Source organism: Chiroxiphia lanceolata, chromosome 1 (assembly GCF_009829145.1).
Source record: "Chiroxiphia lanceolata isolate bChiLan1 chromosome 1, bChiLan1.pri, whole genome shotgun sequence".
NCBI lineage: Eukaryota > Metazoa > Chordata > Aves > Passeriformes > Pipridae > Chiroxiphia > Chiroxiphia lanceolata.
Window position 1 is genome coordinate 112,403,878 of NC_045637.1, and position 18,421 is coordinate 112,422,298.

Genomic DNA, 18,421 nt, shown 5'->3' on the forward strand with positions numbered 1-18,421 from the left:
AATGTTTCAAGGAGTTGGGAGATTAAAGCATCTTTTTATGGAAATACATGTCAGTGTCAGCTTTACCAAAAAGAATGAAAAAAACAAACCCTGAGCCTTAAAGTAAAACTTAAATTATTTAAAATGCATATATACTGCTTTTGAGACTGTGCTTTAAGAGTCTGTGAATCAATGAAATAAATAGAACACGTCACACAAATGAGTGTGACTGATGATTCTCTTATGCTTCTGTTACTCTGAAATTTCCAACTTTTTTTTTTGGGGGGGGGGGTGGATTTTTTTGGTGTTTTTGTTGGTTTTTTTGTTTGTTTTTTTGTGGGTTTTGTTTGGTTGGTTTTGTTGTTTTTGTTGTTTTTCATTTTGTTTTTGTTAAACGATTTGGAAATGTTGTCCTTATCCAATCAAAGAATTTTTTGTTAGTCTTTATCCTGAGCCTTTTAGGTGTAAAGTTGTACTGTAACGTGTGTATACTTGATTTCTTTTGAGGCATTTTTATAAGATGTCATATGCTGATGGATCTGTTATGATTTCTTTTGAATATTTGCTTTTCAGAATATTGATCTCCATGCACTGACTGGTTGGATACCTGAAAGAATTGCTATGCACTCTGACAATCAAGCTTTCAATAAAGACAGTACTTTCAGAATGCTTTATCAGAGGTAGATGTTTTTTCTTTCCTAAGTAATTAAAATGCTTGCTGTGTAGTAGGTGCATTACCACTGTAAAAGCAGTACAGTCATCACAGATCCTTTGATAGCATTTTGGTATTGCTACAAATTGTGCTTTATAAAATCTCTATATACTTTGTGGAAGAAGAAAAATTGAGGTATTGGTGGCTTTGATGAAACAGAAGAGCAAAATATTGTGGAATTTTGATTCTTTACATATGAAGAAAAAAAATAGTAGCCCTTTTCTTGATGAAGAAAATAGAACACAGAGTCAGAGAAGAGCAGCTTGGAACTAACATACAAGTTAAGTGTTTAAAAGTTGTTCTCACACAGCTCCCTGGAACTTATACACTTATCTGCTGTCCTTAGCAAGCAGATATAATATAGTATTTCTAATCATATCACAAGATTATGCCCCATTAGTAAGTGTCCTGGAGTAGCAGCAAAAATCTATCAAAACTGCAATATTGGTCTTCAGACCTACCATAACAGTTGGATTTGATGGTCTTAAAGGTCCAAACTAAATGATTCTATTATTCTACTTGTGGTGAAAGACATAGCTGCAATTTATAAATGCCAGCAATCAAATACTTGGATTTCTTTCAAAATGGTTTTGTGTGACCAGTTTCTTATGTATGTCAGTGCAGTAGAGGGGTGTTATTCTGTTGACTGAAACATCTGCATTGATAATAGAAGAGCATGACTCTTTTCACAGTACTTTTTCAGTTGGTTAGGAGCTTTTTAGATGACTGTCAACAATTCTTCAGATATTCCAGCTCTGTAATTTGGAGGTGTGACTGCAGTTAGAATGGTATCTAGCCATTATAGCATCACTATTGCTTACCTGTGCTAGACTGAAAATGTTTTGATCCATAGCCCAGTGACCCTGTACACTGTCTGGGAACACTGAGTATAGAAGTATAGAAGCACGAACTCATTCTTCAGGTTTTGGGAAGCACCTTCAGAATCCTGGGGGGGTGACAGCGTTATTAATTTACTACGTGGAGTGCTTGGCTAAGTGTTGATGAAACCACGTTTGTGCACAGCTGAAGATCTGTGAAGAGTATCTCTAAAAAGTGACACAGGTTGAACTTCAGGTTGATAAATGCTGAATTTTGTTTATGAAAATATGAAGTTACATTAAAAAAATAATTTTTCACTTAAAGTCTATACTTAATTCTGAAAGAAAAATAGTTCCACTTTCTTAAGCTTTTTCAGGAGTGATTTCTGCTGACCAAAAACCACAGGCATGCTAATGGACAGTCTAAAAACGTACTATAACAGTCTCTGGCAAACGTTAGTTTGCAACTTGCAAGGTTTTAATTAAGGTATTTTTCACCTTTTTGAACAGATTTCACAAGGGAGATGTCCTTATTACCACAGCAACAGGGGTGATGTCTGAAGAGGAAGGAGAAAAATGGGGTTTAGTTCCAACCCATGCATATGCAGTCTTGGACATAAGAGAATATAAGGTATCAAATAAAACTGAATGTGTTTTCAGATGCCTGTTTGAAAACTCCAGTAGGTTTCTAGGTTTACCTTAGGTGGGCAGCTACTGATTTTTTTCTCTAATGGCTAATATAGTGTATTTTGTCTTGGTCTCCACTGGGAAATTTCAGAAAACTTAATGATGCTGTCTCTTCTTTAGCTATTGGTCCATATAAAAAATACCTTGAATATGTAAAAATTACCCTGACAAGATGAATTTTATTTTATATTTCTTTAGGGACTTAGATTTCTTCAGTTGAAAAATCCCTGGAGCCACTTACGTTGGAAGGGACGATACAGTGAAAATGACACAAGAAATTGGACCCCAGATTTACAAAAATACTTGAACTTTGATCCAAGAACAGCTCAGAAAATAGACAATGGTAATAAAGTTTGAGACTGAGTTTTAAGTAATCTGAACTGTTAAATATATCTCAAATTCACTGACAAGAAAGTACCTCCTTGCTTATGTGTTGCTGTCTCAGTATCTGAGTGTGGGGGAGTTCAGTGCAAAGAGAACATGCTTTTTAATACGTCATTGGACTTTCTTTGGGGTTTTCCCTGTGACATTAGCAAATACATACAGCATGCTTACTGTAATCAGTATTTAAATTAGTCTTGCCTGTACTAGAGGTGGGTTCTTTCTCCCTTGCATTACATTGAAGATTTGTTTATAGATATATTAATTATATACACTCTATTTCAGGTTGTAAGATTAGACTGAGATCCATCTTTGAGATAGTGGCACTAGTATGTCCCTGCTCAGAGAAACCACTTGGAATGATGCCCAGTGATGTCCCTTCTTTCTAAGGTAGCAGGAGAGTATAGTATCTGGGAAGTCAGTGTGGGTTTGGTGGTGGAAGGGCAGGTTGCCAATAGTTTAGAAATTCTACAGTAGCTGCATTTTACTTTCCAAAAGAGATTTCTGCTTTTTACTGTATCCTAGTTACTGTCTGCATACCTCTATGAGGGAGCCCTTTTGTTCAGTGCCACTCTGTTTCTACGACAGTATACATCCAAATCCATTAAATTATAGCATTTATTGATAAGCCTCATGCAAATGCATAAGGAAAACTTTTGATTAAAATATAAGAATAGCAGCCCTGACTTTGTGACAGTTACGAGGGAGTAGCTCATTATTTATTTACCAATTCATTTAGTAAGTAGTTTGTAACATCTAGTAGTTAAAATCTTACATAAAATTACATTAGTAATTTTAATGGAGTTGCTCCTTCTAACTGGATTTGCACTCTGGTCTTACTTTTTGTGTGTAGCTATTATGACTGTTTTTTAGTGCTGCAAGATCTGCAGCTGCCTATGTCAGAGACTTGAATTATAAGGCTGTTACCATTTTAAGAGTTCATTCCATTAGGAATCTATTGTTTTGCAGGCACTCTTGTTGGCTGGAGTTACAGGAGCTTGCAATTAAGGGAGCTATGTTGTAAAGGAAGTTGTAAGGGAGAAGCAAAGGTGAAGGTGTTGTAGAGGTGAAGCAAATTCAGGGTGCCAAAGCAAGTGATGTAGGCATTGGATGAAGTATCTTAGAAATACATTCAAACATACTCATATGTTGATTGAATACTTGATTGTGCTGGATGATTACTGAAGGAGGTTGTTGAATTGCAGGAACCCATTTGACTGTCTTTTTTGTTTTCAGAAACCTAGGAAAGGGGAAGGCAGGTCAGAATCACATAATGATGTCTCTTTTAACACAACAGATCCTGTCATACCTTCTGCTTAGTGCTTGAGAATGAAAGGCATTCTGACAGCTTCAGAAAGTTCTTGATAATAAGCAGAGACTAACTTGTTTTTTCTTGCTTTAAATTGTTTGTTTAAATTTAGACATTTGGGCAATGCAATTCTGCAACCTAAGTTTTGCAGAAATGTTGGCTAATATAAGCTGTATCATTTGCCCAGAAAGAGACTTTTGAAAAACAAGTAAAATCAAGATATCTGCTAAGAAAACAATAACAGCATTTCCTTTTTAGGCATTTTCTGGATTTCCTGGGAGGACCTGTGCCAGTACTATGATGTCATTTATTTGAGTTGGAACCCAAGTCTTTTCAAAGAATCTACATGTATTCACAGGTTGGTCCAAAAGATAAAATTTTTGTGTTGAAATCTCAGTAAGTGTTCTGAATAGGTGTTTCCTTCCTTCTATTCTTCCTAGTTACAGCTAGGAGGCTGAACTCCAACCATGTTCTTTTGAGCTTGATTTTGCACTTTTAAATTCTCAGCCCAGGCTTTCTTCTTGACTACTTCTGTAACAGAGTTGAAGCTCCAGTGACGTTTGTGATGTTGCTGTGGACGTAAGACTGCATAACCAGATTCTGACCTCAGTCCCACATCTACTGGAGTAGAAATCAAGATTTTTGTGCAGTCTATCTCTAAGCAGTGGCCAGACAGTGCTTGAGTGACCTCAGTTTTATTTGGAATTAATTTTTCTGGCCAGTTGCAAGTCTGCTGTGCAGCATGTGTTGTCTTCACAGGTGTTCACTGAAGTCAGGGTAGTTTAACCAATTCTGTTTTTTCACCAGTTGTAACTATCATAAGTAGTCTTCCTTGCTGCTGATTTTTTTTTCTGAATGTGATACCCATCTCTTACCAAATATCCATCACATTCAGTTTTTTGTCTCCCAGTTTGAGGATAAGTGTGTGTATCTGTGTCTTGGTTTTGGAAAGCAAGTGTTTCTTTACTTTTCCACTCCACTATACTGCACTTTGCCACTACTTCCACAACTGCTTCTGCTTGTGTTAGCTCTGCACAAGCTCTTTCATCCAGAGTGTGACTGCTGAGCTTATCTGTAAAGGCTTCTTCTATCTTTGTGTTCCAATAATTTCTAAAATACACTGTGGTGGTATAGTAAGATGAGGTAATGTGTATGCTAATGTCAAAGCTCACCTATTGGTCTGTCTCTCCTCATATTATTAGTGATTCTCATACCTCTGTGTAGGGAAATGCCTTAGCACAGTGGCAGTTGTCATAAAAAGTGGAGTAATGATGGTGATAATTTGAAGCTTAGTTAATGCAGCCTTCCACAAATACTGTTCATTTTTAAAAATGTGGGAGGGTCATTGAGACTTAGGAATAGCTGTATATGTTTCTGTTTCCAGTATGCCACACTTTGCATTCAGCCATCAGCACTTTCTATTTTTTCAGATCGTACTTTCCTTGTCTCAATAGTTCATGAGGCACCAGGCAGATTCTGCAGCAGGGTACCTCAAAGATCTTTAACACTTCCTGCAGGGCAACCTTCCAGACATGAAACAGATCACATTTTAAAATAAAAATTGCCTCAGTAAAAAAACTGGATGAAAAAATTTGGCAAGCTTTTGGAACTAACCACAGCTTATAGATGGGTTTCTGCAGGTACAGTAGCATAGATGTTTTTCATTTAATCATGACTATAATATATGTGTAGCTCCCTGAGTGGCTCATTTTTTTTCTGGGATTTGTGTGGTTGCAGTCACCAGACAGTCTGTTTGTATTTAGCATTTTTTATTATCATACATGTATTGTAGTGAACTCATTTATAAAACAATGTTCTAAGATAATGCTTCTGATGAGACTGTATTCTGTAACCACTGTCATAGATTCCAGTAGAAAATTAGGCTTCTTACTGATAATAGCTAGCTCTCTGTATAGGTAGGATTTGGAGTTAGTTTCAAAATGTGAATTAGTTTCTTACTCATCTAACACCGTGTCTGTATCGCTTTCAGTACCTGGGATGCAAAGCAGGGCCCGGTGAAGGATGCCTACAGCCTGGCCAACAATCCTCAGTACAAGCTGGAAGTGCAGTGTCCACAGGGGGGTGCTGCCGTCTGGGTCCTGCTCAGCAGGCACATCACTGACAAGGTGCTGGGTGCTTATTCCGTAAACCTTTCTGTAAAGCTTTCTGTTATTGGTATATTACTACTCATGTTTCATGTTCAGGTGTGTATGCCTGTGTGTGTATGTATAAATTTTAAATTCAGCAGGTACACATATCTAAAATTGAAATAGACCCAGAGTAACATTTGAGCTAAGTGGTTCTATTCCACCATAGAGGTTCTGAAGTAACTTTCAATCCTGGGGCCTGAATGGGTTAAATTAGTGGCAGTTTATTTATTTCAGGCATTTTAAAAAGAATTGCATTGGGTACCTCAGTAAATATAAATATCAGGTCATATTGTGTGGTGATCAAAAGGGATGGTAGAATGTGTACTTGTCTCTGATGAAGCATTAATTTTGTTTCACAGAAGTGTACAACTCTGCTTGATTTGTGTTTGGTTGGTTTTTTTATAGGATGACTTTGCACACAATCGGGAATTCATTACAATGGTTGTGTACAAGACTGATGGCAAAAAGGTTTACTATCCAGGTTAGTGTACCTTAATTGTCAAGAAAATTATATTATAAATAAATGAGGAATTACAAAGAATTTTGTGGAGAGGAAAGGCATTTTTTGCTTTAACACTAGATGCCTCACTAAGAGGTCATCTTATGAAATAGTTGTTTAGCTCTGATCACCTTCAACAGTCTACACTGAAGGAATAAGCTACATGTTGGAAGCACACTAAGAGATCTACATAGTCCTGCTGACACTTATTTTGCTGCAGCATTTTCTTTATTTTTCTGTTTATTTTGCAGTGGCAGTACTTAATGCTTACAGGGAACAGATGCTGCACTTCTGTTTCTCTGATAGCATAATTATTTCCTACATTTGTGAAATTATTTAAAGGTCTGCAGCTTCCACTAAATGAAAATAAGCAAGGTTAATTGTTCTATGAATTTGGCTTAATAAAATACCTAAGCAAGCTCATGAGATTCTGGTGAACACTTCAACATGTTTCCAGGAATATTTAAGAAAAATACTTATATGTTCAAATTTTATCAAAATACCAGTCTTGGTCATTATACGTCAGATTCTACTCACCTTGAGAAGAAAGGGTTTGGATTTTGGAGCTTTGCTGTAGCTGGGAAAAAGCCATGTATGCTTTAGTTCAGGACAAATAGCAGATCTGAAACACAGGCTGAGACACGCTGGTAAGTGTTGCATTGTTCACACCTGGTCTTGTTCAGTGAACTCTGCTGACCAATTTCCCTAGAATCCAAGCTGTCTTTCTGCTGAAAGCATCTGTTGAGACCTGACCAAATCATCACCTGTTTTTGCAAGAGCTGATTTTGTTAAAGCATCTCCTTCTCCTTACAGCCCAAGACTTGCTTCTGGTTTTGCTAGTAATTGCAGCAGTGCTTATTTTATGTGTCTCACTGAAAACATTCTTAAGTGGGCAAACCAAACACATTGTGTAGTGGAGGGAATTCTGCTGTGCTTGAAAGAGACAGTCTTCTTAGCAGGATCACTAGCAAGAACTGAATGATTCATATGTTTTGTCTTGCTATCCAAACTCTTTTAAAAACTTTTAATCTCATGAGCTCAAACTTGTTTAAAACCTTTTTCCATCGAAATAGATTGGTCAAGCTGCAGTATTATTTTTAACCATCTGTTAAAATAAGATCAGAACAAAGCAGGTTAATCCTTTGGCAGCAAGGCTGAGATTTCCCATTCCTAAGCTTCTTATTGTTTTATATTAATCCTTTCCCCTCTCCCATGTTGCTTTGTGGAAGAAAATAAAAGGACCTGATCCTAGGCCTGTTGAAGTAATTGGTTAGATTTGGTCCTGCTTCCCTGAAATTAAAAGAAGTCTGGAAAGAACCAATTAGAGACCAAATAACAAATTACATTGTCTAATTGTAAAAGCAAACATTTAGGATGTTTCTAAGTACCACATGTGGATTGGTACTGGGATGCAACTACATCTGTGTAATGATCACAAGGATTTGGGGAGAGAGAGAAAAAGTGTGTGTGATGTAGTCAAAAGAACATGTTTTAAGTCTTGTTTACCCAGTGGCCAAAGATTTAGGCAGCATGCATTCTGGAACTGTCCATCCAACAGGGAAGGAACAGACACCTCACAGATTTTTTAAAGAGTGCTCAAACATTCCTTGTCTTTCTCGTGAAATTTCAACATGATCACATGTAGGTCTTATTTGTGACGTTGGTGAGGCAGAGATAAGCAGTTCTTGCAGGTCTTGGGATTTAAGCTGTACTTTTCAAGTGCAGAATATGTGTTCTGTCATGTGTGATGTACGTCTCCTGAAAAAAGCAGTTGCTCTTAAGATTATATGTCCTTTTTATAAATCTTGAGGGTCTGTTGTTTTGAAAGCACTCAGGTCTGTTCACAGTCTAATCTTTGTAGAAGTTTACCAAGGTGGGGGATTTTTTGATCCAGAAGAGTGTTCATCCTTTTCTTTTTCAGCTGATCCTCCTCCATATATCGATGGTATTCGGATCAACAGTCCTCATTATCTGACTAAGATAAAGTTGACCTCTCCAGGGCCCCATACATTTACCTTAGTGGTGTCCCAGTATGAGAAACAAAACACTATCCATTACACCATCAGGGTATGTGCTGTTGGTTTTATAATGAATGTAAGCAACTAAAAAAACACCCTTTATTTTTAAATTTGATTAAAAAGTGTACTTCTGGGTTCATATTGCTGTTTTGGGGAGGGAGGCTATGAAGGAAGGAGCAGAACCTCTGGGTGAACTGTTTGATAAGGTTCTCTGTTTGTAGTTAAAACAACGTTCATGTGTTTAGCAATGAAATTTCAGTAATGAAATCAGCTGAAAAATACTCTTATTTCCTAGAATAAAAAAAATCTGTGTACAGGGAGATCATTGGCTCTCTGTGTATCCAAAATATGCCCATTTTATATCCCAGTTAAGATTTAAATTTTTTTTTACTTCTCTAACTCTTTGGACTTAGTATTTGGGTTTTTCTCTAACTGCTCAGTCAGGTGATGGTCAATGCTAGGTATCTCTTTTTGTCACTTAAAAGTAATGTTTCCATTTTGCCTTTTGTTTAAATAAAAACTAAGTAGAACTAAGTCTTGTTAGTCCCAGCACTGTTCAGGATTTTGAGTTTGACACAGGATCATCTGATGGGTAATACGGGCATGTAGTGAATAAGTATCTAAAAGTGTTGTGTAAGCAATTCTTTTTTTTTTTAATTTGTCATGATTTCATATGAAAAGTGCAAGGTGAATGTGTGACCTGCTGCTTCTTCTACAACACAGGTGTACTCCTTGTGCAAGTTCACCTTTTCCAAGATTCCTACACCTTACACCATTTCCAAGCGGGTAAAGAAACATTTTATTTTATGGGTCACTGGATAATAATTCTGGTTTGGCTTTTCCATATTTGAGATGTACAAGGTTTTTAAATGTGTTTTTATACTACTTCTCCACCTCCACTGCAGAGTGTGTGGTTGCAGCTGTGCCACTGCAGACATTCTGCAAAGCCTTTGTAGAATAGACTGGCCTTTAGAACCTGTACCCTAGTAAGTCATCTCTCTGCAGAGGTCAGACTGTGCTAGTAATGCTACAGAGTAAAAACCCCACAAAAGCATTTATTGTCTCCCCTTGGGAGAATTGCATGATTTTCTTGGGAAAACTCTTGGCATGATGGGACAAAATCAGCAATGTCAAACCAAAGGCACAATAGCAAGACTGTGACAAACATACTTAAGATGGCAATATCACAATACATACAGTTCCCTAAATTTTGCAAAGACATCTCAAAGGTCTGTCACCATTGGGATAAGCACTCCCATTGCCAAACAGGATGAAAGCAATATACCCATGGTACATTTCATGTTGAAATGCTCCCCAAAAGTACAGCAACAGGGGCAAGAGTGAAAAACTTGACTGAAATTAAGTCAGAAGCCCAGGCAGTTTTGGGGCCAGCTGCTGTTCATATTTCAGCTGTCAATGTGAGCTGCAGTTACACCTTCAGCTGAAGTATAAATATAGCCAAGAGCTCACAGGATAAAGTAACTTGCATGTATTTTCATATATTAGCAATTTTACCCCCAAGAAAGAATAAGCCAGCAGCTCTTAACTTTAGCTCTGTACCTACCATGCACACCTTGGGGAATCTACTATAATCAGAAGTCTTCTGTTCAAATAGTAACTTCTTCAGGAAGAGAGAAACGAGGGAGCTTGAGCCACAGTGGAACAGTCCGTTTTCTAGGACACTTGTGCCTGAAGCCAAGGATTGCATTACTTTGTGTGGTCAGGGGCACACGCTGGCTGGCAGCAAGGCTCTCGAGTTCAGACAGTGTTCCATACCAGCTGTCATTTCTGGAACAGCCCCTTGAAGCTAGCCTGTTCTGGAGAATGGTGAGTGACTAGAGAGATTCCTGGGAACAGTAAAATGATTTGCTTAGCTCTTCCAAGCAACCATTTTCCTGTATAGCTTATGAAAACTGGGCTTACTTTGAGGGAGTGCTTTAAGAGATCAAAAATGCATTAAAGATACCAATCTGTTTGAGGAAGAACATCTGTTTTATGTTGTAATACGTTTCAAAAGAAAATTAAATATGTGGAAACCTCCTGTTAATTATTTGAAGATGTCTGTCTAGTATTCAAAAAAAAGAGGCATGTTCTAGCTATCCGAGGCCAACTCTGTCTTTAAGATTAAATACAAAAAGTTAGTTGTCTGTTTTTAATGCATCTTTTATGTTTGCTTAGCAGTCATCACATTTAAAAGCAAGCAGAGAACTGGTTCCAAGTTTACCCATAAAAGAAATGCTCGATTTGAGTGGTCACCTCTGGAGCTCCCAAGCCCTAGTGTGATTCGTGGAATTAAGTGTAGCAGAGGTAGAAAAGGGCTGGAAAGCTTAAAAGCACACAGAGTTTTAGGTTCCTGGGTAGCAGCATGGTAGGGGGAGAAATCCCTTCCAAACTTGCTGTGTTTGATGGTTTTAGACACTGAATAAAGAAATTAAATCACAAGGAAAAACGTTGCCCCTTGTTGGTTTGACAGAAAGGGGAGGGAAGTAACAGGAGAAATGGATCTCAGCTATAAATTTGTGTGAATGCCTGGCATGTCTTACAAGTCTAACCTTTCAGTTTAAAGACTAGCAGGAGGAACTTGGAAACAGATGGCCTGTTTCTCAAAGTCTGAGCAGCAATTTTCCTCTTGTATGTCTTTGTCCTTGTGGAATCTATCCTTATGGTTATCTTGTCACTGCAGTGCTGGTTCTCAGAGAGCAGAGAGGTGATGGACAGGGCTGGAGGCAGCGATTTTTAAAAGCAAAGGTTACACTACCATTACTGTTGTACTTCCTGTATCACTGCTGCTTCTCATTTAGCCCAACAGAGAAGTGTCTGAGCAAAAAAAAAAAAATAACCTGCATAGTCTAGCAGGCATGGGATAGATGGGAATATAGATCTGTCATAGTCAGAAACAGTCACTTGTTGCTTATGTAATATAAGCTGAAAAAGTACAGTACTCTTCCAAGGGATGTAAGGCTTTGATCGAGGGGGGTGGAGGACGGCAGTGAAACTCTCAATACTTAAAATGGTCTTTCACTTCTCTTTAAAAATTAGGAGAGCTTACTAAAGTCAGTGACCTCTAAAGTGAGAGGAGTCTCTGCTCTTGTTTGTGTGTTTATATAAGCAATACAAATCCTCAGGATGTATTTTCTGTACTTTTAACTTCTTTCAGGTTAATGGACAGTGGAAAGGTCACAGTGCCGGAGGATGTGGAAACTTCAGAGACACCTACAAAAATAACCCCATTTATCAAATCCAGCTAGACAAGAATGGACCATTGCTAATTGAACTACGGGGACCAAGGTTTGTAGAGCATAACAGTGAGAGCATTACAGCTAAAGATAAAGCTTGGTCAGTGTCCTCTTGGGGGGAGGGCGGGGAGCTCACAGAAAATCCAGAAAACTAGGTATCAGAGCTGGCTTGAATTTAATACTTTTTACGTTTCTATCTTCACCATCAATAGTGTTTTAAACTTAGATGTTTACTACTGAAAGAAATCCTTGACCTACAAGGCAAGCAGGAGCCTTCCTTTCTCTATAGTTTTGGGGTCTGAGCAGAGCTAGGCCTTGCACAGAAGGGAAGAAGGTATAAAGGGCTCTTTCTCCCCCTTAAAACTAATTATGATCATAATTCCTTTTCATTTTTAGTACAGCTACTATGCAGGATACTAAACCTTTACAAGATCTCAAACATCTCTGAAAGTGCATTTACTCTACCACTAGCAGGCCAGGAGAAGTATTGAATCTCAATGTCCTATGAAGCAGACCTATGCAGGTCAAATTCCTTTGGCAAAATTAATGATTACCTCAAAATACCAGTATTCAGAGTTTCTTGCAAAGCTGTACAGTGGGGCCCACAAAATGGCAGCACTTTTCTATCCATCCTCCCCTCTTTGAGGAAACTCTTTCTCTCATGAAATGAAGATGAGTGCAGAGGCTGTACTGTTCCATGAATTAAACAGGTTTTTGTATGCATTTTTTTCTGTACTTGCAGATCATATTTGGGTAGTTTGAATGGCAAGGGCAGTGATGCCTGTCACATGTGTTAACAGGTAGTAGACAAAGTGTCCCAAGTTATATTGCAACATGAGAAATTCCGCTGAGATCACTGACACTGAGTCCTCCCATAGCAATCAGATCACACCCTAGGATCTGTGCCACGTGGCACAGGAGTGTGTCTCCACAAGTTTAACTACTTGAAGTCTGCTTAAATGCAGAGGCAGGCTTCTAGCTGGCATTTTCCCTGTAGTCTAGTTCCAGACCTGAGTTGTGTTCTGTCTCCCTCCAAATTCACTATTCATGTCATGGTAAGTTTGACTTGATGTTTCTGTCACAAATGTGACAACACTTTTAGATGTCTTTCAGTTATACTGTGAAGGTTTTAATAAATAGCCCTCTTTGTGGTAATCCTGATGACCCAGATACATGATGTCTGTCATGTCACTTGCAGGCAATACAGCGTTGGCTTTGAACTTGTCACCGTCTCAACAGTAGGAGATCCTGGTTCCTATGGCTTTCACAAAAAGAGCAGTGGTGACTACAGGTAATAATACTCAATGAAATCTGTACAGATTGAAATTTGAAATACTTCAGATCTTATTTCTAACAGGTAGTTTCCTTTATCATAGGTGTGGATTTTGCTACTTGGAAGTGGAGAACATACTTGCTGGAGTTTACAACATTATCCCCACTACATTCCTGCCTCAACAAGAGGGTCCTTTTTTCTTAGATTTTAACAGTACTACTCCTCTTAAGGTGTCCCAGCTGCAGTGAGGAGACATATCTGTGCAGTACTGTTGAAGGAGGTGGTTTTGATCTGTCCTACAGGCTGAGAACAGGTGAATAACCCTTCCTACACATATGCACAGAAGAAAATTACATTCTAAGTTATAGCCAAAAGCATGGAATCACTGATTGCCACTTACTGGTGGTAGGCAGTTAGCTGTGGGGTTTGCTGCTATGGTACTGGAGGGAGCACTGTTCAACAGGCTTGGGAATAGGCTAAACTGCATATATTCAAATGAACCGGCAGAACTCAATTTATTGCAATTTTCCCACACTTTGAATCAAAGTCCAGTGAATTAGGAGAAAAACTACCATTGAAATTCCCTTCTCCCAAAATACAGGGTATATGGGTTAAAGATTTTATTCTTAAAAGTAAACATGTAAGAAAAAAATATTCTTGTGTATTTCTGCTTATTCAGTCTCAGGACCAAATAGCTTTTACTACATATTTGTGCTGCTATCTTGAATGTTTTCAGCATTGAACTGGTTATCACCTCTAAATGTAAATTTACTACTGCTGAGTATGTAGTAGTCCATGCACCAACTTATCTGGAATATGTATATAGGAGTAAAGGAACTATTTCTAAGAGCTTTGCTCATGTTACATGTACTTTGAGAACTGTTAGTTCATATCTGTGTGACTTTCGTACATAAAACAGCACAAGGTTCTCTGTGGTTTTCTTCCTACTAGCTGCCAGACCTAGCTTGATCCTGATCAGCAGTAAGGACAGGGGGTTATCCAGCAGCAGCATAGAGAATGCAGCATAGACTTCCTTTAGCAGGTGTGAAAGATTTTCATCTGAAGATCCCCACAGTCTCAGTTGCTGGTGGGGAGATGGGAAACTGCCCACCATCAGAAACCCAGCAAAGAAATGTTTTATTTTCATCACTTTATAAGTATTCAGCCTATAGGGAAGGAATAGTCAAGCCTCTCCTGCTAATAAACCACAGCTGCAGGGAATGTACTTGCTGATTCCATGATACCAGGCATCTTTGAAAAGGTACTTTTTTCCTTGTAAGTTGAAACCAGTGGATGAATTGAGCACTAGGCCACTGTCATCAACAGAAGCAGGGTTAGAGTTTTTAAGAAAATAGTGGAAGTGGGATTAATGCAGAATGAGATTTTTCTAGAAGCCTCCTATATGTGCTCCTCCTCTAGATCTATATACATTGTATCTAAAGAGGATTCAAGATAACCAAGTTTTCAATTTAATACCAGCTGCCTCAGATCCTGAAATGCATTGAATTTTGTCTTTTTTACAAAATGTATAATATTTGACAGCTGGGGGAGAGGATGTTTTTAAAACAGCCACAGGAATTTTGCTGCCATTCACATTAGTTTGCCAGTTTTCCAATCAAAACAGGTAGCATTTAAATCTTGCTTTAGAGCACAGGTGTCACTTGGCCATTGGGAAACTGAGCACACATTCTACAGGAGCACCAGAAATATCTGTGGGCTAAAATTACTCCCACAGAGATCTGCTATTAGTCCTCTCCAGAAAGTACAAGATTCTTTTGTTTCGTTTCCTTCATCAGACAGCTGCTTAACAAGTGTCTAGTGTTGAAAGGGCACTGATAGCTCATGCCTTTGAAAATATGTCCTTCTGACTGCAGTTCTCTCAAAAGCCATCTGGGATAGGAAATTTGGGACAGGTTTGTCACAGTGTGACTTACCTTCTTTTGCAGGGAAGTTTCTGCATGGGCACAAGCTGAGCAAAGAAACAGATTAGGTTCATTGTAGTTACCCCTTGGCTTCTGAAGTATGGGTCAAGGACTGCTTCATCCTTACAAAATGAAAAGTTCATTCAGCTCACATTTTCCCTGCAGATTTCTGTGAAGTTTTCAGCTCACACTAAACCAGAATCGCATGGAGTCCTGCATGTATCTTATCACCTGTGACGTTAGAGGTAGTTAGGAAGTCCCAACTGAGTATCTTTTTGGCAGTACAAAATGCAGATGCCAGAACTGCCAGCTTTCAGTACCAAGTTCTTGCACATACTCTGCTGTTTGAGATCAAGCTGGTAGACTTGCCTACAGTAAAATCTGTTGTTGTTCTTCAGTAGTTGGTTTCTACTCGGCAGGAAGGAGTTTTTCTTTCTTTTTTCCCCTGAGCACAAGCTACTGCCAAGCTTATGCTTCATGAAACGAGCATAAGGCTCAGCTTCCATACTGTGCTGAACTAAAACTAAACTGAACTACAAGCAAGAAATGTACTCACTGTCTGGCATTAAGGACAAAGTATCCTGTCCCAAACAGGATGTGCTGATATTTCTTACATATACAGAACAGACAGGGGATTTGGCTTATCTTAAATCCCATACATAAATGGAGACAAGTGTCAATCTTATTAATATAAAACAAATCCTGTTCAAATATTGCACCTGCATAGGCTACTAGAATGCCATCACTGTGCATTTCCTTTAAATATAGGACAGAACACGCAGGTGGACTATTTAAGAGGAACTACAAAATATTCTTATAAATTCCAGTCTACAAATTCTGGTTGTGGCAAATTGATTTTGCAATGAAGTTTTCTTGCCATTTTGTCTTAGGAAAAAATGTTAGTGTAAGCGTTTATGATTTGCTTTAATATCTTCTGTCAAATATATACTTTAATATTTTTTCCACAAATAAATCTGGAAAAATTATTGGAAAGTGAAGATTTTAAGACAACCTTCAGGCCACAGTCTAAGTTAAGCTTTTCTTTCCCCTATACCATTTTTTGATCCATGACCGAGAACATGAGGTGCTGGGTTATGCAGCAAGACTTCTGGAAAGGAATAAGACCTGTGCATGCAAAAATTTAAATAGCTGCCCAACAGAGGTATTTGTTATTTTACTTCCAGTTAGACAGTCATGCACCTCTTGATCCTTAAGTCTTCTCTGCCTCTAAACATACAATTCAAGCTTTTAAACATCGAAATACAAGGCCTCAGCAAGCATTCTGCATTCCTAAGTTGATTGTCACACAGTTCTGAACTATGGCTAGAGCCACAGATGAGGGGGTAACTGATGAAATGGAGGCCAGTTGCTGTAAGGGATTTTAAGAGGATTTACACATTTTCTGATTCATTAAGGGAAGACTGCTACAAAGAAATGACTTTTAATTCTCTGTCAGCAGTGCAGAGGAATAACTGGATATAGCCTCTTCAGAAGTTTTAACGTTCTCTTTACTTATGCATTGCAAAGCCTTTTCTGTGTATTCCTTTAAAAATGCTACTTTAAAGCTCCATACAAGACCCCATGATGCTGCTGTTTATAGCTCAGGTTGAGACACCCCTCCTAGTTTATTTTTTTTCAGGAAGACACAGGTTAGACATTGGTTAATCCAATCCCTTATTTTCAGACTCAGTGAGAGGTAGTACCATGGATGAACAGTATCAACAGCTTCTATCCCATCTGCCCCATGACACTGCAAGCGTCCTGTAACTATTTTGTACAGTAATTATGCACTTAACCACACAATCTCCGTGGTGTTTGAACAGCCAGCTATTTAGAATTAAGTTTGTGTACATATAGTAGATGTTTTCATTGTTTCAAAAAGGACATTTAAATTGTTTGACAATACCAAAGAGAAGCAGAATTCCTAGGTTAACATTTGCTTCATACATTCTCATATCAGGGCAGCTGAAGTGATCACGTATACTTTGATACAGCAGAGGCTTATTTTTATACCCATGGAGGCAGCTACCATCATGTTACACTTCAGAATCCATTAAGAGCTCCAACAGAAAAGTAACTGGAAAAAGCTTGTTCATTTGCTTGTAATCCATAGCAATGTTTGTTCATTTAAAAGTCTGTCATATTTATAATTATGGCTTTTATGAAGTTTAAAATAAAATGAGTTTTCCATTAATTTATTATAGACACACAGTTGTGCCTGTTTGCTTGTGTGTTTGAAGGGTGATTTACCTGCTAAGTCTGGAGGTCACCAAAGGAAGAAGGCTGCAGCATGGTCTTTCAACAAATCTCATGGAAGTGTGGTGTAAAAGTAAGGGCAGGGTGGGTTCCACGCACTTTTGTTCTTCCTCATCAGTGGTTTTACCCTGCTTGGAGCTGAACCCAATCAGGACATAGCAAGGCAGTGCACACACAACTATTTTTATATCCTGATGGAGCACAAACTAATTTGTTGCCTAAGTGCAGGGAGTTTGGGTTTCTAGTCAGAACTGGCAAAATGAGAGGAAATGCAATAGCAAGAGAGGTTAAAAAAAAAAAAAGGAAAAAAAAAATCACCACCAAAAACCATCCAGACAACCTAGGAAAATGTAACCGGCGTTGACTGGGAGGTCTGCAAAAGTAAGATTCAACCACAAATACCTCTTCAAATTTTTCTAACTGAATACAGCACAGACAATAGGTCAGCTACAAAAGTTTAAGTAAAAACATTTAATGCAATGTGGCACTTCTTACTGCTTTTCATTTCATTTAAAACTGCCTACCCCAGCTTTTCCCCAAGTAATGGTCACATCAGAAGTTGGAACCACAGACCTCTTTCCTAAGCACTTTTTGGGCCTAGGAGCTGCTGGCAATGGAAGATTTCAGCCTTCAAGTCTTCGGAAGATGTGAACGTATAAATGTTTAAAGCTACTACAGCGTAACAGTTATAATGTGTGGAATCTATTTTTTATGAAGACAGGATTCTTTACCTCCAATTCTGCACGGCCTTACAGCCAATTTCAGCAGCATTAGGTACAGAGGTGTTGTGTAACAGAATACCTCCCTCTTTCAGCACACTAAGGAATTTTGGAAAACCTGACTAAAGCTCTGGTCTTGTGGCACAGTTCAGAATAAAAAGTGAATCACATATGCAGAGACTCAGGAAACTGGAAGGAGGCAACATGTACCTCAATGATGATAATACCAGAGTTACTCCAGCCTGCAGTCTTCAGCTGGAAGTGGATATTTGGAGACTAAACTTGCTGCACAAGAAGATTCAGTTCCTAGAGCTTTGGATAAACTTCACTTGCACAGACTCAAAATGTGGAAAACAAAAATGTTTACTGTAGTGTGAAGAATTTTACATTAACTTTGAGAATAGATACACAAGCTGTGGCAGGGATGAAATACAACAGGACTGCAAAAACATAGAATAGAAA

General features: G+C 38.3%; 1 protein-coding gene across 6 annotated transcripts in view; it reads left to right on the forward strand.

Moving 5' to 3' along the window:
* The window catches only part of CAPN7 (calpain 7), a 33,101-nt gene extending 15,923 nt beyond the window's left edge, over nucleotides 1-17,178 (forward strand). For 3 of the 6 annotated variants that reach the window (XM_032696232.1, XM_032696447.1, XM_032696513.1), the window contains 11 exons: nucleotides 553-659; nucleotides 2,020-2,140; nucleotides 2,395-2,539; nucleotides 4,145-4,244; nucleotides 5,877-6,012; nucleotides 6,442-6,517; nucleotides 8,457-8,602; nucleotides 9,277-9,339; nucleotides 11,711-11,841; nucleotides 12,988-13,080; nucleotides 13,166-17,178. In XM_032696232.1, the coding sequence (XP_032552123.1) occupies nucleotides 553-659; nucleotides 2,020-2,140; nucleotides 2,395-2,539; nucleotides 4,145-4,244; nucleotides 5,877-6,012; nucleotides 6,442-6,517; nucleotides 8,457-8,602; nucleotides 9,277-9,339; nucleotides 11,711-11,841; nucleotides 12,988-13,080; nucleotides 13,166-13,310 (1,263 nt within the window). In that variant the 3' untranslated portion in view covers nucleotides 13,311-17,178. The remainder of the gene's footprint in view (nucleotides 1-552; nucleotides 660-2,019; nucleotides 2,141-2,394; nucleotides 2,540-4,144; nucleotides 4,245-5,876; nucleotides 6,013-6,441; nucleotides 6,518-8,456; nucleotides 8,603-9,276; nucleotides 9,340-11,710; nucleotides 11,842-12,987; nucleotides 13,081-13,165) is intronic. The other 3 variants (XR_004358517.1, XM_032696365.1, XM_032696599.1) reach the window with 3 other exon arrangements.
* Nucleotides 17,179-18,421: the final 1,243 nt, after the last annotated feature.